This window comes from Loxodonta africana, chromosome 4 (assembly GCF_030014295.1).
Source record: "Loxodonta africana isolate mLoxAfr1 chromosome 4, mLoxAfr1.hap2, whole genome shotgun sequence".
NCBI lineage: Eukaryota > Metazoa > Chordata > Mammalia > Proboscidea > Elephantidae > Loxodonta > Loxodonta africana.
Window position 1 is genome coordinate 45,491,113 of NC_087345.1, and position 14,378 is coordinate 45,505,490.

A 14,378-nucleotide genomic window follows, 5' to 3' on the forward strand; every position below is an offset into this window, starting at 1 on the left:
ACAATCTCTCCAGAGTTAAGTTTCATCAGTGCCTAGAACAAGGCCTCTGACAGAAACAGAGGAGCCCAAGTAAGGGAAGATAAATAGAACCAATTCATACTTATAAACTGGACTTCTGCATATTGCCTGAGTCTCTTAAACCTGAACAGCCAACGAGGAGGTGCTACCAGCCCTGGGCACATAAAGTGGCATTGTAGGATTACAAACTGGAAGAAGGACTTTCTTCTCTGACTGATGTATCAATGTTCTGGCATGCACCCAAGATGAAAGACACTAAAGAGTCTACTTTTGCCAGCCCAATATACTTAAAAAATTTGCAGACCTACTCCAGGTGTGGAGGCAAATTTCCCATCACTGTTCATCACAGGAAGTAAAAATTCTCCTGGACAGAGCTATAGCTTTACCTGAAAAACTAGATTGAATTTCACAACATGAAAGAAGAGATAAGGAAAAAATGGCAGGGGTGCGGGGTGGGGAAGGGAAGGAAGGAAACACAAAAGAGGAAAAAAGAAGAAATTAGGGTTCTAGGTATTCCAAAGACTGCCAGAATACACATACCTATTTACTCTTCTCTGCAATGACAAAACTCGTTCCCCACTTAGGTTTGGTCACTTTTTACTGTTTCTAATTGAATTTAGCTGTTCACACCTAACTACATGAGGTAAAAGCATTTTTTCAGCCTTTCGGCTATGTATACCATAAATTCTCACAATACCCTTAATCATGGTGTTATGTGTAATCGTACAGTAATGGTGTCTGATAGCAGTATTTTCAAACACTCCAGTGCAGCTACAATTTCATAGATGGACAAGGAATTTATTTGAAGTCAAAGACCATTTAAAAATAGTCCTCAGGGGTATTTCTCCCAGTAGTCCACGTGCTTAAGATAGGTACTTGTTGTTCTAGAGTTAGAAGGTAGGGCAAAACAAAACACATGTTATTGTACTTTTCTACATATCTTTTCTAATATTTTCAAGGATTTAGCCACATCTTTTTTTTCTACTCTTTATTCCAATATGGCCATGGTTTTTTTTTTTTGTTTGTTTGTTTATTATTATTATTTTTTTTCGCACTTAAAATTATGGACCAACTCTTCTCTGGAATGTAGTTTCTTATTTTTTTCTAGATTTTTATCTTTTATAAAACATTGTATTCCAGAAGTTCATCCCAAATTGGTCTTATTTAACCAATGTAGGAATCCATATTTATCTTGATCTTTTTAAACTTCGAGTTAAAAACACATCCCAACTTAACATTTTGATCTAATATTATGTCATTTCTATGGCATCTTTTAAGTCAGCTTCTATGAATATTTTTATTAATTTCTGCAAGGTTCTCATTGTTTTAGTAAAGATACTAAGATGAAGACCTCAATAACTGCCAATTGAAATGTCTCATTCTGGAAATCAGATTACTTCACTTTGTTTTCAACAAATCTTCGGAATTTACAAGCACACTGGAAACTTTATGCTACAGGAAGAAGTTTTCCTCTTTTTATGACAAATGAAAAATGAATGGGATGTAGCTATAAGATACATAAGTAGTCCAGTTTATGTTGAGGTATCTATTAAAAAAAAATTTTTTTATTATTATTATATGGCAACCTGAGTATGATTTTTCACTCAAATCAGTGGATCGCAGTGAGTACGTATTTTAATAATTTATTATCTTGAAATATGGATATTTCCTTATTATTTATATTTAGTATAGAAATAAGTTTAGAAAATAGCTATTGTGAAATATTTATTACTTTTTAGTTATTTAAGTATATGTTCCATATTTATATTCCATATTCAATCAGAAGATTGGCAGACAGAATGTGCTATTTTATTACTATGAGCCTTTTTCGGTTAATATACTAGAATTGAAAGTAAGAGAGATACTATACAGTAACCTAAAACTAGGCTACAGTTACATGTGAGGTCATTTATGATGAGCAAACAATGGATTAGGTAACAACGAGGAAAATTCTGGAAGTTTGAGTTTGTATGCTGACTAGCAACCACTTTCAACATTTCTGCAAAGCTAGAGAAGGTATCTTCTAATTTAAATTTCTTTAAGAAAGATCTAATGTGTAATATACTGTCAACAGGAGGTCAGTTTTAAAGGATTATTACTGATAACCTGAAAGACTGTGGAAAAGAAACTTTTCCCCCCTTACACACTGATAGTTCTTATATTTGCATTCCTGCAATTTTTTTAGTTCTTGAGTGTGTGTATATATATATATATATATATATATATAAAAACATTGGATTAGCAGCAAGAGAGTTGAAAATGGCAGAAGTTGGGAATGACTGCTATTTCTTTTTTAATTCCACATGCATAAAGGTAAATATTGTACAATTTACAGTACTTCACACGCTTAAGCTTTTAGTAGGATGAAGGGAGAATAGCAGTAATTTGCATTGTTGAATCAAAATGAACTAATTTCACACAAAATATTTTCTGTACTTAAAATCTAAAGTAAAAGCTTATCATGTGTTTTTCATATACTGAATTTCTCTAAGGAAATCAGGAATACTGTAAACTTGTGGTTTGTTTGAAACTGCCCTTATCTATGGCAGCTAGATGCCTGTGACTTTTTGACATGTGATACTTTTGCCTAATGATGGCACTTTGAGACATAAAATCCCTAATATTGAAACATGTTAATGTACATCATACTTTTTTTAGTGAATGTGATTCCAACCATATGAATTCAAATTGTTGAATTCAGGTCACTATCAAGCTTAGTTTAAAAAAGTCTAATTGATTCCCTATTTGAAATTCATTAACCTAATAACTGAATTTTTCCCTGTCAAAAGTCTAAAAAACACCAAATATTTAAATATCGTGGGGGAAAAAAAGGGAAAGAAGTAATATAAACACATTAGTCAAGTTGTAAATATTAATTAACGTTTATAAAGTTAAAACCCAAAAGCCCGTTGCTGTTGAGTTGATTCCGACTCATAGCGACTCTATAGGACGAAGTAGAACTGCCCCCTGGAGTTCCCAAGGAATGCCTGGTGGATTCAAACTGCCAACCTTTTGGTTAGCAGCCATAGCACTTAACCACTACGCCAGGGTTTCCATAAAGTTAAATAGAAAAAAAAAATTGTTAAAATAATCCAAGGGATTAGGATTAATGAAACCAAATAAACATAGAAACGGTATGATTGGAGCTTCTTCCTCATGGTAGAATGAACCCAATGAAAAAGACTATGTGTCTGGTTTAAAGTGTTTCATCTTTGCTAGGAAACCTGAATGAAGTCAACCTCTTTGACGGTGGAAATTAGATTCACTTCTGTTACCTGTTATTTCAAGACTATACCCTGATGTGATAAATAATAATGGAAGTTATATTCTGTGTGGGCAGAGAGTGCAGTCTGTTTCACACTGGCGCAGTGGTTAAGAGCTACGGCTGAGTAATGTATTAACTTTGTAACTACGGGCAAGTAGAGGAGCCAGAGATTTTGAATACTGATTTATCTGACTTCAAATCTGCCCACAGCTCTGTTGTTTGAGATTCACAGATACAGTTAAAGGGAGGAGGAAGTGAAGATGGGAGTGAAAGGGGGGTAAATGATAAGGGAAAATGGTGGAGCACCTGTCAAAAGACAGAATAATTTAATGGAGTATTTTTATTACATGTTACCCAGCTCTTTTCCCAAGAGACAGTGGCCTGCAGTTTTTTCCAGCTGTGGATCTCTGTGTGTCACTAGCCTCTTGGCTCTATCCTTAGTGAGCCATACAGGGTTATAAAAGTAGTATTGTCTCAGTGACTTGTAGCTTGTACCATATAATCATTTGATTATCTTATCAGTCTTTCACTAAAATTAGATTAATTTGTTAAAATTTAGACTTACACTTTTAGATTTTATAAGGAGCCCTGGTGACACAGTGGTTAAAGCGCTGGACTGCTAACTGAAAAGTCAGTGATTTGAAACACCAGCGGCTCAGCGGGAGAAAGATGTGGCAGCCTGTTTCCATAGAGATTTACAGCCTTGAAAACCCTATGGGGTCGCTAATCCCAATTGACTCAACAGCACTGTCTTTTATTTTTTTTGGGGGGGGGTTACTTGTACATTTGCAGTGCATATTTTTCTGAGTATAATTTGATATTCCATATTTTTTCAGTTAAATAGCAACTCTAAAAAAATTAGCAACTCTAGCATGAAAATATTTTGAGTTTTCTGCACTGATTACTTGTTTTCTTTTAGGGTTCCCAGTGCCGATTCCGACACTGTGAAGAGGCCCTTGGCAGTGACACTGTGTGCTCATTATGGAGAGAGGGAAAATGTTTAGATCCGCTTTGCAGATTTAGACACATGGAAATGCAGGTAGAATTACTCAGCGTCATCATTTTTGTTAAATGTGTTGCCTTTCAGTAATATTCAACTGTATTTTTACAACACAATGATTGTTCCACTACCAATGACAAGTATTTAATCTCTGGCATTTGGCGTTTTGCTAAACTTAAATTCTTGGGAGAATGGAAACATGCTTTAGGAACATCCATTGCGTCTTTTAAAGAAAGGGCACAGCTAAGAAACACAGGACGCTGGGCACACACATGATCTTAAATCAGTAATTAAAACTGTTATAGCACACTGCATGTACTGTGAACATGGCATCTGATTGTTACGCTTCCCCCACCCCATCTGTCTAGCAAAACTGCAGCATTTCATGCTTCTGGGAAACTCAGCCTCTTGGTTGTGTGAAGATCAGTTGTATATTTTATCACAGCAAACCTCGAAATATCAATGGACTATTTTTGCCACCAAGTAGCAGTGAGTATATTTTCTGAATAACATGGACATAGCGTATTAAAATCTGGTTTTGGAGTAGCAGTATAGAATGACATTACATAAAATATGCAGGTGAGTAATGTAGTTTTAAAGCTAATAGATTATTTGAGATGATTCTATGAAGAATCATGATATGTTGCTTAGAATGGGTCGTTAAGGAGCTAACAAGATGTTGAAGTGAACATAGAAGACGTTAAATTTTCTCTGACTTTGTGTGTCTAAAATGGATTTTATTCATCTGAAAAGTGCAAAAACTACTGGTTTCACCAGATAAAAGCAGATTGTGTCCCAGCAAAACGCCATGCAACTGGAGGCAAGCTTAGAGGTTAGGGCCTTACTGATGCTCCTATAAATGTGCAGAAACTTATCTGGTAGGTGGGGAGAGCAAAGGTATGCTCTGGACTGCACACTTCTGCTTCTGGCAGAACAAGCTGTATATTGTACTTCTCCCTAAGACTTCAGTTGTGGAAAAAATAAGATTTCTTTGCTGTAAAAGCTAAAATAACATTGCCTTAGAGCATCCATCTCTATGATAGTGCAGTTGAGTGGCCATGACATGATTCAATTCAGGTGAATGGTACTGGGAGCCCTGGTGGTACAGTGGTTAAGCTGTTAACCAAAAGGTCGGTGGTTCAAACCCATAAGTCACTCCACAGGAGAAAGATGTGGCAGTCTATTTCCATAAAGATAACAGCCTTGGAAACCCTATGGAACAGTTCTACTCTGGAGCAGTCCTATAGGGTGGCTATGAGTCGGAATCAACTGGATGACAATGAATTGAAAGTGGTACTGAGACTGTATGATGTGGTGAACCTTAAGCTAGTCTCTGGGAAGGGGATGCAGAAGACACCATACACTAAAGGAGTGAATGGCAAGAACCTTACTCAAGAGGTTGGGACATCAGGTTTCCATGATGCCGCAGCTACTCCAGTCTCCTGCTGTGGCCGCCATATTTCTCTTCATGTCTTGGTTCTCAAAATGAGCTAAAGGTATATCAGTACTTGAGGATTTTAAAAAATTCACTTTGGATAATTCTCAGCAAATGGATAACTAAAAATTAAGTCTCCTTGCTCTAGTCTTCTGGAGAACACTCTACCTCATATTATTCATCATGCACTTAAGTCATCATTAAGTCTTCTCTTCCTCACTAGACTGTAAACGTCACGAGGATGGGGATTATAATCTGTCTTACCACTGCTTTGCACAGTGTCTGGAATGCTGTAGGTAAACTAGCAAGCTCTGTTGAATTATACATTGAATTACCACATCATGTATTCATTTTGGAAATATTTCCATATCTCAGAAGTCATCATCTGATCCTTGGTAGACCTAATGGCCTACAGTATTTCCAGGAGTACTAATCCAACCAAAGTTTACAGTATGTTAATCAAAATTGGTACATAAATCATCTCACATTAGACAAAGATTAAATTATAAATCTGTGCCTTTATTAAAATTCACCCCTTTTTTGTTTCAGTAAGTACATGTGATAAATTGACAAATTCAGAGTGAGTGGAGGTTATTATAATTTTTCTTGGTAGCAAAATATAACTGGCTAAGTATCACTTCATACATACCAAAAAAGAACTGTTGTTGTCGAGTCGATTCTGACTCAGGACCATATTCGGATTTCCCTAATTGTCCAATTGTGGTCATTAGAGCAGTGCTGCTCAAATCTGATATGCAATGGAATCACCTTGAGATCTCCTTACATTGCAGAGTCTGATTCAATATGTCTGCCTTGGGTCCTGAGGTTCTTCATTTCTAATAAATAAGCCGTCAAATTTCTGATACCACATGGCCTTATAATTTGTTAGTTTTTTTTTTTGGGGGGGGGGTTCCATTTTCAATCTAGGATCCAGTCAAGTATCATCTGTTGTAATTAGTTATTTAAAAAAAAATTATGTTTCTGTTTCTTTAATCTACATTTCCCAGGTTTTTTTTTTTTTTTCTTCCATATCACCAGCATTTTTAGAGAATTCAGGTGAGTTGCTTTGCAGAATATCCCTTAAATGGGTTCGTTTGCTTGTTTCCTTCTAACTAGATTTATATTATCCATTTTTGACAAGAATACTGCAAAGATGATTAATCAGCATATTTTAAAACCTACACAAGTGTCTCTAATGCCTTAAAAGAGGCATTCCTTATAGGTGTTTTTAATGAATTAATAAAAATACAGTAGAACCTCTGCTCTGTGGATTTTACAAAAATTAACACCTTTTTTGTTCTTCCAAGCACAAAGGGAAAGATAGTGCCTGACACCCAGAAAGTTTGAAAACTGAAAACTATTTGGTTATAAATAACGGAATAATAAAAAAAAAAATAATGGAATAGTTCATGCAAAAGATTCTTACCACACACACATTTTGCACTTGCATTTGTGTCATAGTTCTGGAAGGGACTTACAGCAGGAAATGTTGAATTATGACAATTGTCAAAAATTACTGAAACACAGAGAATGTATATAGTGTTTATTCTAGCAGTTCATCTGCATGTGTACAGGGTGACTTTTCTGTTCAAAGAGGAAAATAGCAGGCTAGATGCAGGTTGTAGCAGCCCTGGTGGTGCAGTGGTTCTGAAAATTGTCTTATCAATCCCTGATAAAAAATTCTTAGCACTATCTTTTTTTTCTCCATGCAACAAAAATATTCCCTATGAGCCCTTTGAGTTGACTATGAAGCCGTGGTGGCACAGTGGTTAAGAGCTCAGCTGCCAACCAAAAGGGTGGCCCTTAGAATCCACCAGCTGTTTCTTGGAAACCCTATGGGGCAGTTCTACTCTGTTCTAAAGGGTTTCTGTGAGTCAGGATCGACTCGATGGTATTGGGTACTGGTTATAGTGTTGCTATAGGTTGGAATCAACTTGATGGCAATGGTTGTAAGTAAACACAGTTAAACCTGAGCGTACCTTGTTTACTGTAAGCTCTTGTGTACCTTGCTTATTGGTTAATCCTCCCCTGATTGTAAGGATCATGCAGGAATGGGTAATGTTTCTTACACATAAGGTCACTTCATGGCAACTAACAACAAGAACACTGACTGTGGGTCAGACTGGGTTTAAGTGTTATCTCAGCATATACTTGCCACTGTGACTTTGAGCAATTTAATATTTCTCTGCCAGTTTCTTCTAGGTGTGTGTGTGTGTGTGTGTGTATACACTCACAGTATGTAGTACTGTATATATATATGTATATACATTATATATGTATATATACACATACGCATACACATACACAGTATGTAGTACTTCATACAGCGTATATTGGGTTGTTTTGGAGATTTAATGAATTAATACCTAAAAGTTTAAAACAGTACCTGGCAAAGAATAAGCACTTGGTATTTGTGTTCATCAGAAGCACCATAAAAGGGATGAAAAGGCAAGCTACAAATGGGAGAGGATATATGAAGTACATATAGTTATATGTCCCCAACGAAGGACTCAGTCTCGAAATTTGAATACAAATTAGCAAGAATGGACAGACAAACCTGATGGAACAGGTTTCTCTACATCAGCACTATTGACATTTTTAATTGGATATTTCTCCTAAGCATCGTAGGATGTTTAGCTGTATCTTTGGCCTTGGCCTCTACCTACTAGATGCCAGTAGCATCCCCCCAGTTGTGAGAACCCAAAATACCTCCAGGCATATAAAAATGGACAGAAAGGATAAACAGGCATTTTGGAAAGAGGAAATCCAGATGTTGCCAAAAAATGAAAAGATGGTCAATCTTATTAGTAATCAGGGAAATACAAATGTGATGTGTTATGACAACATTTGTGCCGATTGTTGAATTAGTACCAACTGTACCAATTCTACCAATTGCTGAATATGAGGACATTAGGAATTATTATGCACTGTGTGTTGTAGGTGTAGGGGAAACCCTGGTGGCGTAGTGGTTAAGTGCTATGGCTGCTAACCAAAGGGTCGGCAGTTCAAATCCGCCAGGCACTCCTTGGAAACTCTATGGGGCAGTTTTACCCTGTCCTATAGGGTCACTGTGAGTCGGAATCGACTCGATGGCACTGGGTTTTGGTTTTGGTAGGTGTAGGGTCTCTATGAATCAGAATCGACTCAATGGCAACAAATTTGTTTTTTGTTTTTTTGAGTAGGTGGATATGTAGCTTGGTACAGCCATTTTGGAAAACAATCTCGTGTTATCTAGTCAAGTCAAAGCTATGCAGGCCGTACAACCAAGCATTTTCACTTCTGAGGCATACATCCTAGAGAAATTCATTCCACTGTGCACCTGGATTCATGTACAAGAATTTTCATAGCTGCATTGTTTGTAATGGTCAAAGACTAGAAACATCCCAAATGTTTAACAGTGGCATATATAAATTACATGTGGGGTATATGAATTAAAGTAGAAACAGGAGTTTAAAGAGAAGTTTAAGGAGAATCATGTATTCATTCAATGGATATAGTTACGAAAAGTAATGAATAAGAGTATTATGCAAGCAAGAATGTATCTTACAGACATAATGTTGAAAGAAAGAAGACACAAAATAATAACATACTGTTGGATTACACTTTTAAAATATTTAAAAATAAGCAAAATTAAACTTTATATTTTGGGCATGAGTACACAATAGAAAAACCAGGAAGTGATTACCATAAGAGTCAAGATGGAGGTTACCTATTGTGGGTATGGAAAGGAAAGTGATATAATCTTGAGAGGACATAGAGATTGCTGTTTCTTGACCTGGTTATTGGTGTTGTCATGTTCGTTACATATTTTATGTTTGTGCACTATTCTGTGTATGCGTTGTATTTCACAGTTTAAAAAAGTTAACAAATGCTTGAACAAATTTTTTGTTAACATTTAAAAAATTATCTTTTCCTCTTCTTAAACTCCTGTTTTCATTTTAATTCCTTCACAGATTTTATCCTAACGTTTTTGTGCTTGAAAAAGTTTTATTGATCACTTACCAAGCTTAAATGCAATAAAAAGAAGTATGTTAAATTTAAATTTTGTTTTATTTCTATGACCATAAGCCTCCAAGTGTTAACACATTTCTTTAGGTTTCAGTTATTATTACAACTATTGGCATAAAATTTGTTGAAACAATATAATTGTGTTACAAACTTTGATAATTGTTGCACATTAAAGTACAACTTTATTGTGAAAGTATATCTTTGCGATGAGTAATCAAAATTCTCATCCGTTTATGAAACAGAAAGGTATAGATTTGATAAAACTATTATCTTGAACTAGCATATTCTAATTCTTGCTAAGATAATTAGGAGATATTAAACATTATAAAACCTGAAACAGGATGGTTGGCTATGATTAGAATTTGTAATACTACTTGCCACCACTTGTCTGTCAATTTTTCGTATGGAGGTGGCTTGTGTGTTGCTGTGATAGTGAAGGCTGTGCCACCGGTATTTCAAATATCAGCAGGGCCGTACATGGTGGATGAGTTTCAGCAGAACTTCCAGACTAAGACTGACTAGGAAGAAGGACCTGGCTATCTACTTCTGAAAAAAATCGGCCAGTGAAAAACTTAAGGATAGCAATGAAACATTGATAGTGTGCCAGAAGACGAGCCCCTCAGGTTGGAAGGCACTCAAAATACAACTAGATAAGAGCTAACTCCTCAAAGTAGAGTTGATCTTAATGGCGTGGATGGAGTAAAACTTTCTGGACCTTCATTTGCTAATAATGATAATTAACATCTACAAACATGCATTAGTAATCAGAACATGGAATGTACAAGTTTGAATCTAAGCAAATGGAAGTTGTCAGAAATCACTGTTCCTCTTCAATTTATCATTCCTGGCATAATAGACCATATAATTAACTGTCCAATTCAGAATGGCCAATACCAGTTCACTTCAGCTCACTAATGCCCAGGAGATCTCGATCCTTAAGTGTTCCATTTCATTTTTGAATTTTCCTTGGCAACTCTTTTCCAGCATCACAGCAACACACAAGCCACCACAGTAGGACAAACTAACAGACTGGTGGTGAAAATTATAAAAACAAAAACATAACTATTTAAAGTCTCTGGAAATTGTCCTAAGGATATACAACAAATGCCAAAACATTTATTCAAGAAATCTGCTAAGTTTTTGTAAGAACAACAGGAGCCTGTGACATTTGAGCCACAACCCGTTTCCCACCAACTCAGTGTGACAGAGGCTCCACCTGGGGCAGATGCAGCCAAGAACACAGACTCCCTCTTCCCCCAAATCTCAGTGAATGGTTGTGGTATCTCCTTGGGAGGAGCAGGCTGCCAGCATTTCTCATCCTCCCTTACTCTGTGTTGCAAGAGTGGCTGACAGGTCTGGGGCTTTCTTCTTTTACCCAGCCTCACGCAGAGGACAGAAGCTCTATGCCATGTATGGCAGACTGAGAATACTGGGACCCTGATTGCCCTTACCCCAGTTTGTACATAGAATGGAGATTCCATGCCAAAAAGACCAGAGGATACCACCCTTGCCCATTGTTTTACCTGTAAAGCAGGGGTGTGACTCTGAGAAAAGTGGGCAAATGCCCCTTTGCGCTGTTATGAAGCAGTAGCCCTGAGGTTCTGTCCAGGGTGAGAGGCAGGCCATAAGAACAGACAGCTCTGAAACTCTTCCCCAGGGAACTGGCTTTATTTGGAACTGAGTGTGCAAAAATTTAAGTTTATGAGCACTCTGGAAAACAATGGAGATTATAATAGTAAGCAATCAGCCAGCAATTAATGGAGCAATGGTTAAGTGCTGGGCAGCTCTGAGGGAGAAAGACCTGTCGATCTGCTTCCTTAAAAAGTACAGCCTAGAAAACTCTATGGGGCAGTTGTACCGTGAGTTGAAAATCTACTCCACAACAACAATGTCTAATTTAAGTTGTCTTTGTTAGTTTGTTGTAATGTGAATTAGTAATCTTATCTCTCAGAATACAGTACTGCTTCTCAGAATACAGTAATACTTGTGATAATTTTGCATTTATATCAAAAATATGCTATACAAAATCATGCTAATAATTGTTGTCTAAATTTTAAAGTCTATAAGTCTAATTGTTGCCTAAAAAATGAGGAAGACCTTCAACAAGGTGGATTGACACAGTGGCTGCAACAGTGGGCTCAAGCACAGCAACAATTGTGAGGATGGCGCAGGACCGGGCGGTGTTTTGCGCTGTTGTACATAGGGTCACTGTCAGTCGGATCCGACTCATTGGCACTTAACGACGACAACAACAACAAAGTTTGTAGCATCACTATCAGTCAGAATCGACTTGAGAGCAACAGGTTTGGTTTTAGGTTTTTTTAAAGTCTGTTAATTAGTATGGAAGCCCTGGTGGCATAGTGGTTAAGTGCTACAGCTGCTAACCAAAGGTACGGTATGTTCGAATCCACCAGGTGCTCCTTGGAAACTCTATGGGGCAATTCTACTCTGTCCTATAGGGTCGCTATGAGTTGAAATCGACTTGACGGCACTGGGTTTGTTTTTTTTTGGTTTATTAATTAGCATATTTTCCATGCCTTACAGGCAAAATCTGGTTTCTTTTTATAAGTTGGTTTAATAATCTTTCCAGAAGTAAGAAGGGAGACTTTTTAACAAAATGCAGCTTATTAGGATAATAGTTGCACCTTGAGCATCCTCATCATAGTATGTATCTTGAAAAAACTGAAATACTGCATTTTCTTGGCAGATATCACACTACAGAAAGAAACTCAAGAAGGAATTTCACCCCCAACCCAGACTCAGGAACCTCTGAAACCTCAGGAAAGTATATCACGACCCATTCACCATCCTTTAGTTTTAAAAACTAATTTTGAGGAAGAAGAGGATGAAGAAGAAGAAGAAGAAAATGGTTAGTAAATCTTTTCTCAGATGTACGATGCACATTCAAAAACTTCACAATACTTTCTACAATAATTGCTTAACTATCAGAGGTTTATAATATACTATATAAAGGAGATTTTGGTAAGAAAGTAGCTGTAACTTTTTGTCTATTAAATTCATTGTGTTTCAATTTATTCTCTGTCTACGTGTGCTTGTGGTCACCTGGGTTGGAAGGTTTTTGTTATATGATGGCTAGGAAGTAGTTATCTTGTAGGTAAATATGTGCATGTGCCTGTAGGGATACTAATAACATTTTTTTTTATATTTAACTGTTTCTAAAACACATTGATATATATATGTATATGTATGTATATCTGTCAATTTAATGATCTATCATCTATCTGTTCCACATTTAATCCTTGCACTTATAGAAAACTACAGATTACTTTACAGTTTATAAAGCACTGTCATCTGCATTATTCCATGTAACCCTCACAAAAATATAAACAGGGCTAGAACCCAGGTCTTTCATATCCTAGTCCATCCTTTCCCTTGTACGTCATCATAGCACAGTGGTGCCGGTAAGTGTGAATGTATAGGATAAAGATGCAGAAACAGATTCTCATGCTGTCTTTGCCCTGGAGTGTATCCTTCTGTGGGCAACAGGCCACCATAGTTTCTGGGCTTAGGAATACACAGAATGGTTTTTTACTCTTTTTGTGCAGCATCTCCGTGTTTCCCACGCCTACATCCTCAGCCAAGTAAACACAGATCTCAGTATGTTTATAAGAGTATATACTTTCAGTTCTCATGTCAAGAGACATCATGTATCACATTGTATCATGCAGTCATTTCTTTTCTTTTAACTTAAGCCTTTCTAAAACTTACACTGTAGCACTTAGAAACATTTACCAATGTGTAAAATTCTTGATTTTAAAAATAGAATAACCAGTAATTCATCCATGAGAACACTGTTCGGGATTTTTCTTTCTGGTTTATAAATTTTCAGATTATTTGGCTATGGGACACTTTAATTTAAAACAAATATATCCTGTAGATGCTTCTAGTTTATGGACAAAGACACCTGAAGAAATTGAAGAAAAAAGAGCAATAAAGGAGATGTGTTATAAATCTGGTAAGAAATCAAAAGTTTGTGAGTTTTCTAATACTTGGTGTGACAAATATACTAACCATTATTTTTCCTGTGGGGAGATTAGGTGAATACTACAGATTTCATACTCCTCCAGATACTTCATCATCAAAGAGCATAGCTCCTACAGTGGAAAAAGAGTTAGAAAAGCCTTTGGAAAATGACAGTGACTTACAAGAAGGTAAGAATTTCAAAGGCAGCATTTCAAGGTGATATATAATTGATACTTGGTGATAGACTGAATTATTTAGTAAGATGTACATGAAGAGAAAACTCAAGGCTTGCATTTTTTCTTCAGTTCTTTCAACTTGAAAAGTGCTGATTATGTTCTTCCCTTTTGGCTTTCTAGCCTTAACTTGCAATATTGAAGGTTTCTATGGGCAAAATATTGAATGACACACGAAACATCAAAAGAAGATGGAAGGAATACACAGAATCACTGTACCAAAAAGAATTGGTCAATGTTCAACCATTTTAGGAGGTAACATACAATCAAGAACCAGCGGTATTGAAGGAAGAAGTCTGAACTGCACTGAAGGCATTTGTGAAAAACAAGCCTCCAGGAATTGACAGAATATCAATTGAGATGTTTCAGCAAATGGATGCAGTGCTGGAAAGGCTCACTCATTTATGCCAAGAAATTTGGAAGACAGCTACCTGG

General features: G+C 36.5%; 1 protein-coding gene across 1 annotated transcript in view; it reads left to right on the forward strand.

Moving 5' to 3' along the window:
* Positions 1 to 4,310: 4,310 nt before the first annotated feature.
* C4H12orf50 (chromosome 4 C12orf50 homolog) overlaps positions 4,311 to 14,378 on the forward strand; it is a 41,248-nt gene continuing 31,180 nt past the window's right edge. Inside the window, exons 1-5 of the mRNA XM_023559388.2 lie at positions 4,311 to 4,322; positions 4,652 to 4,772; positions 12,434 to 12,595; positions 13,625 to 13,702; positions 13,785 to 13,898. Coding sequence (XP_023415156.1) covers positions 4,311 to 4,322; positions 4,652 to 4,772; positions 12,434 to 12,595; positions 13,625 to 13,702; positions 13,785 to 13,898 — 487 coding nt within the window. The remainder of the gene's footprint in view (positions 4,323 to 4,651; positions 4,773 to 12,433; positions 12,596 to 13,624; positions 13,703 to 13,784; positions 13,899 to 14,378) is intronic.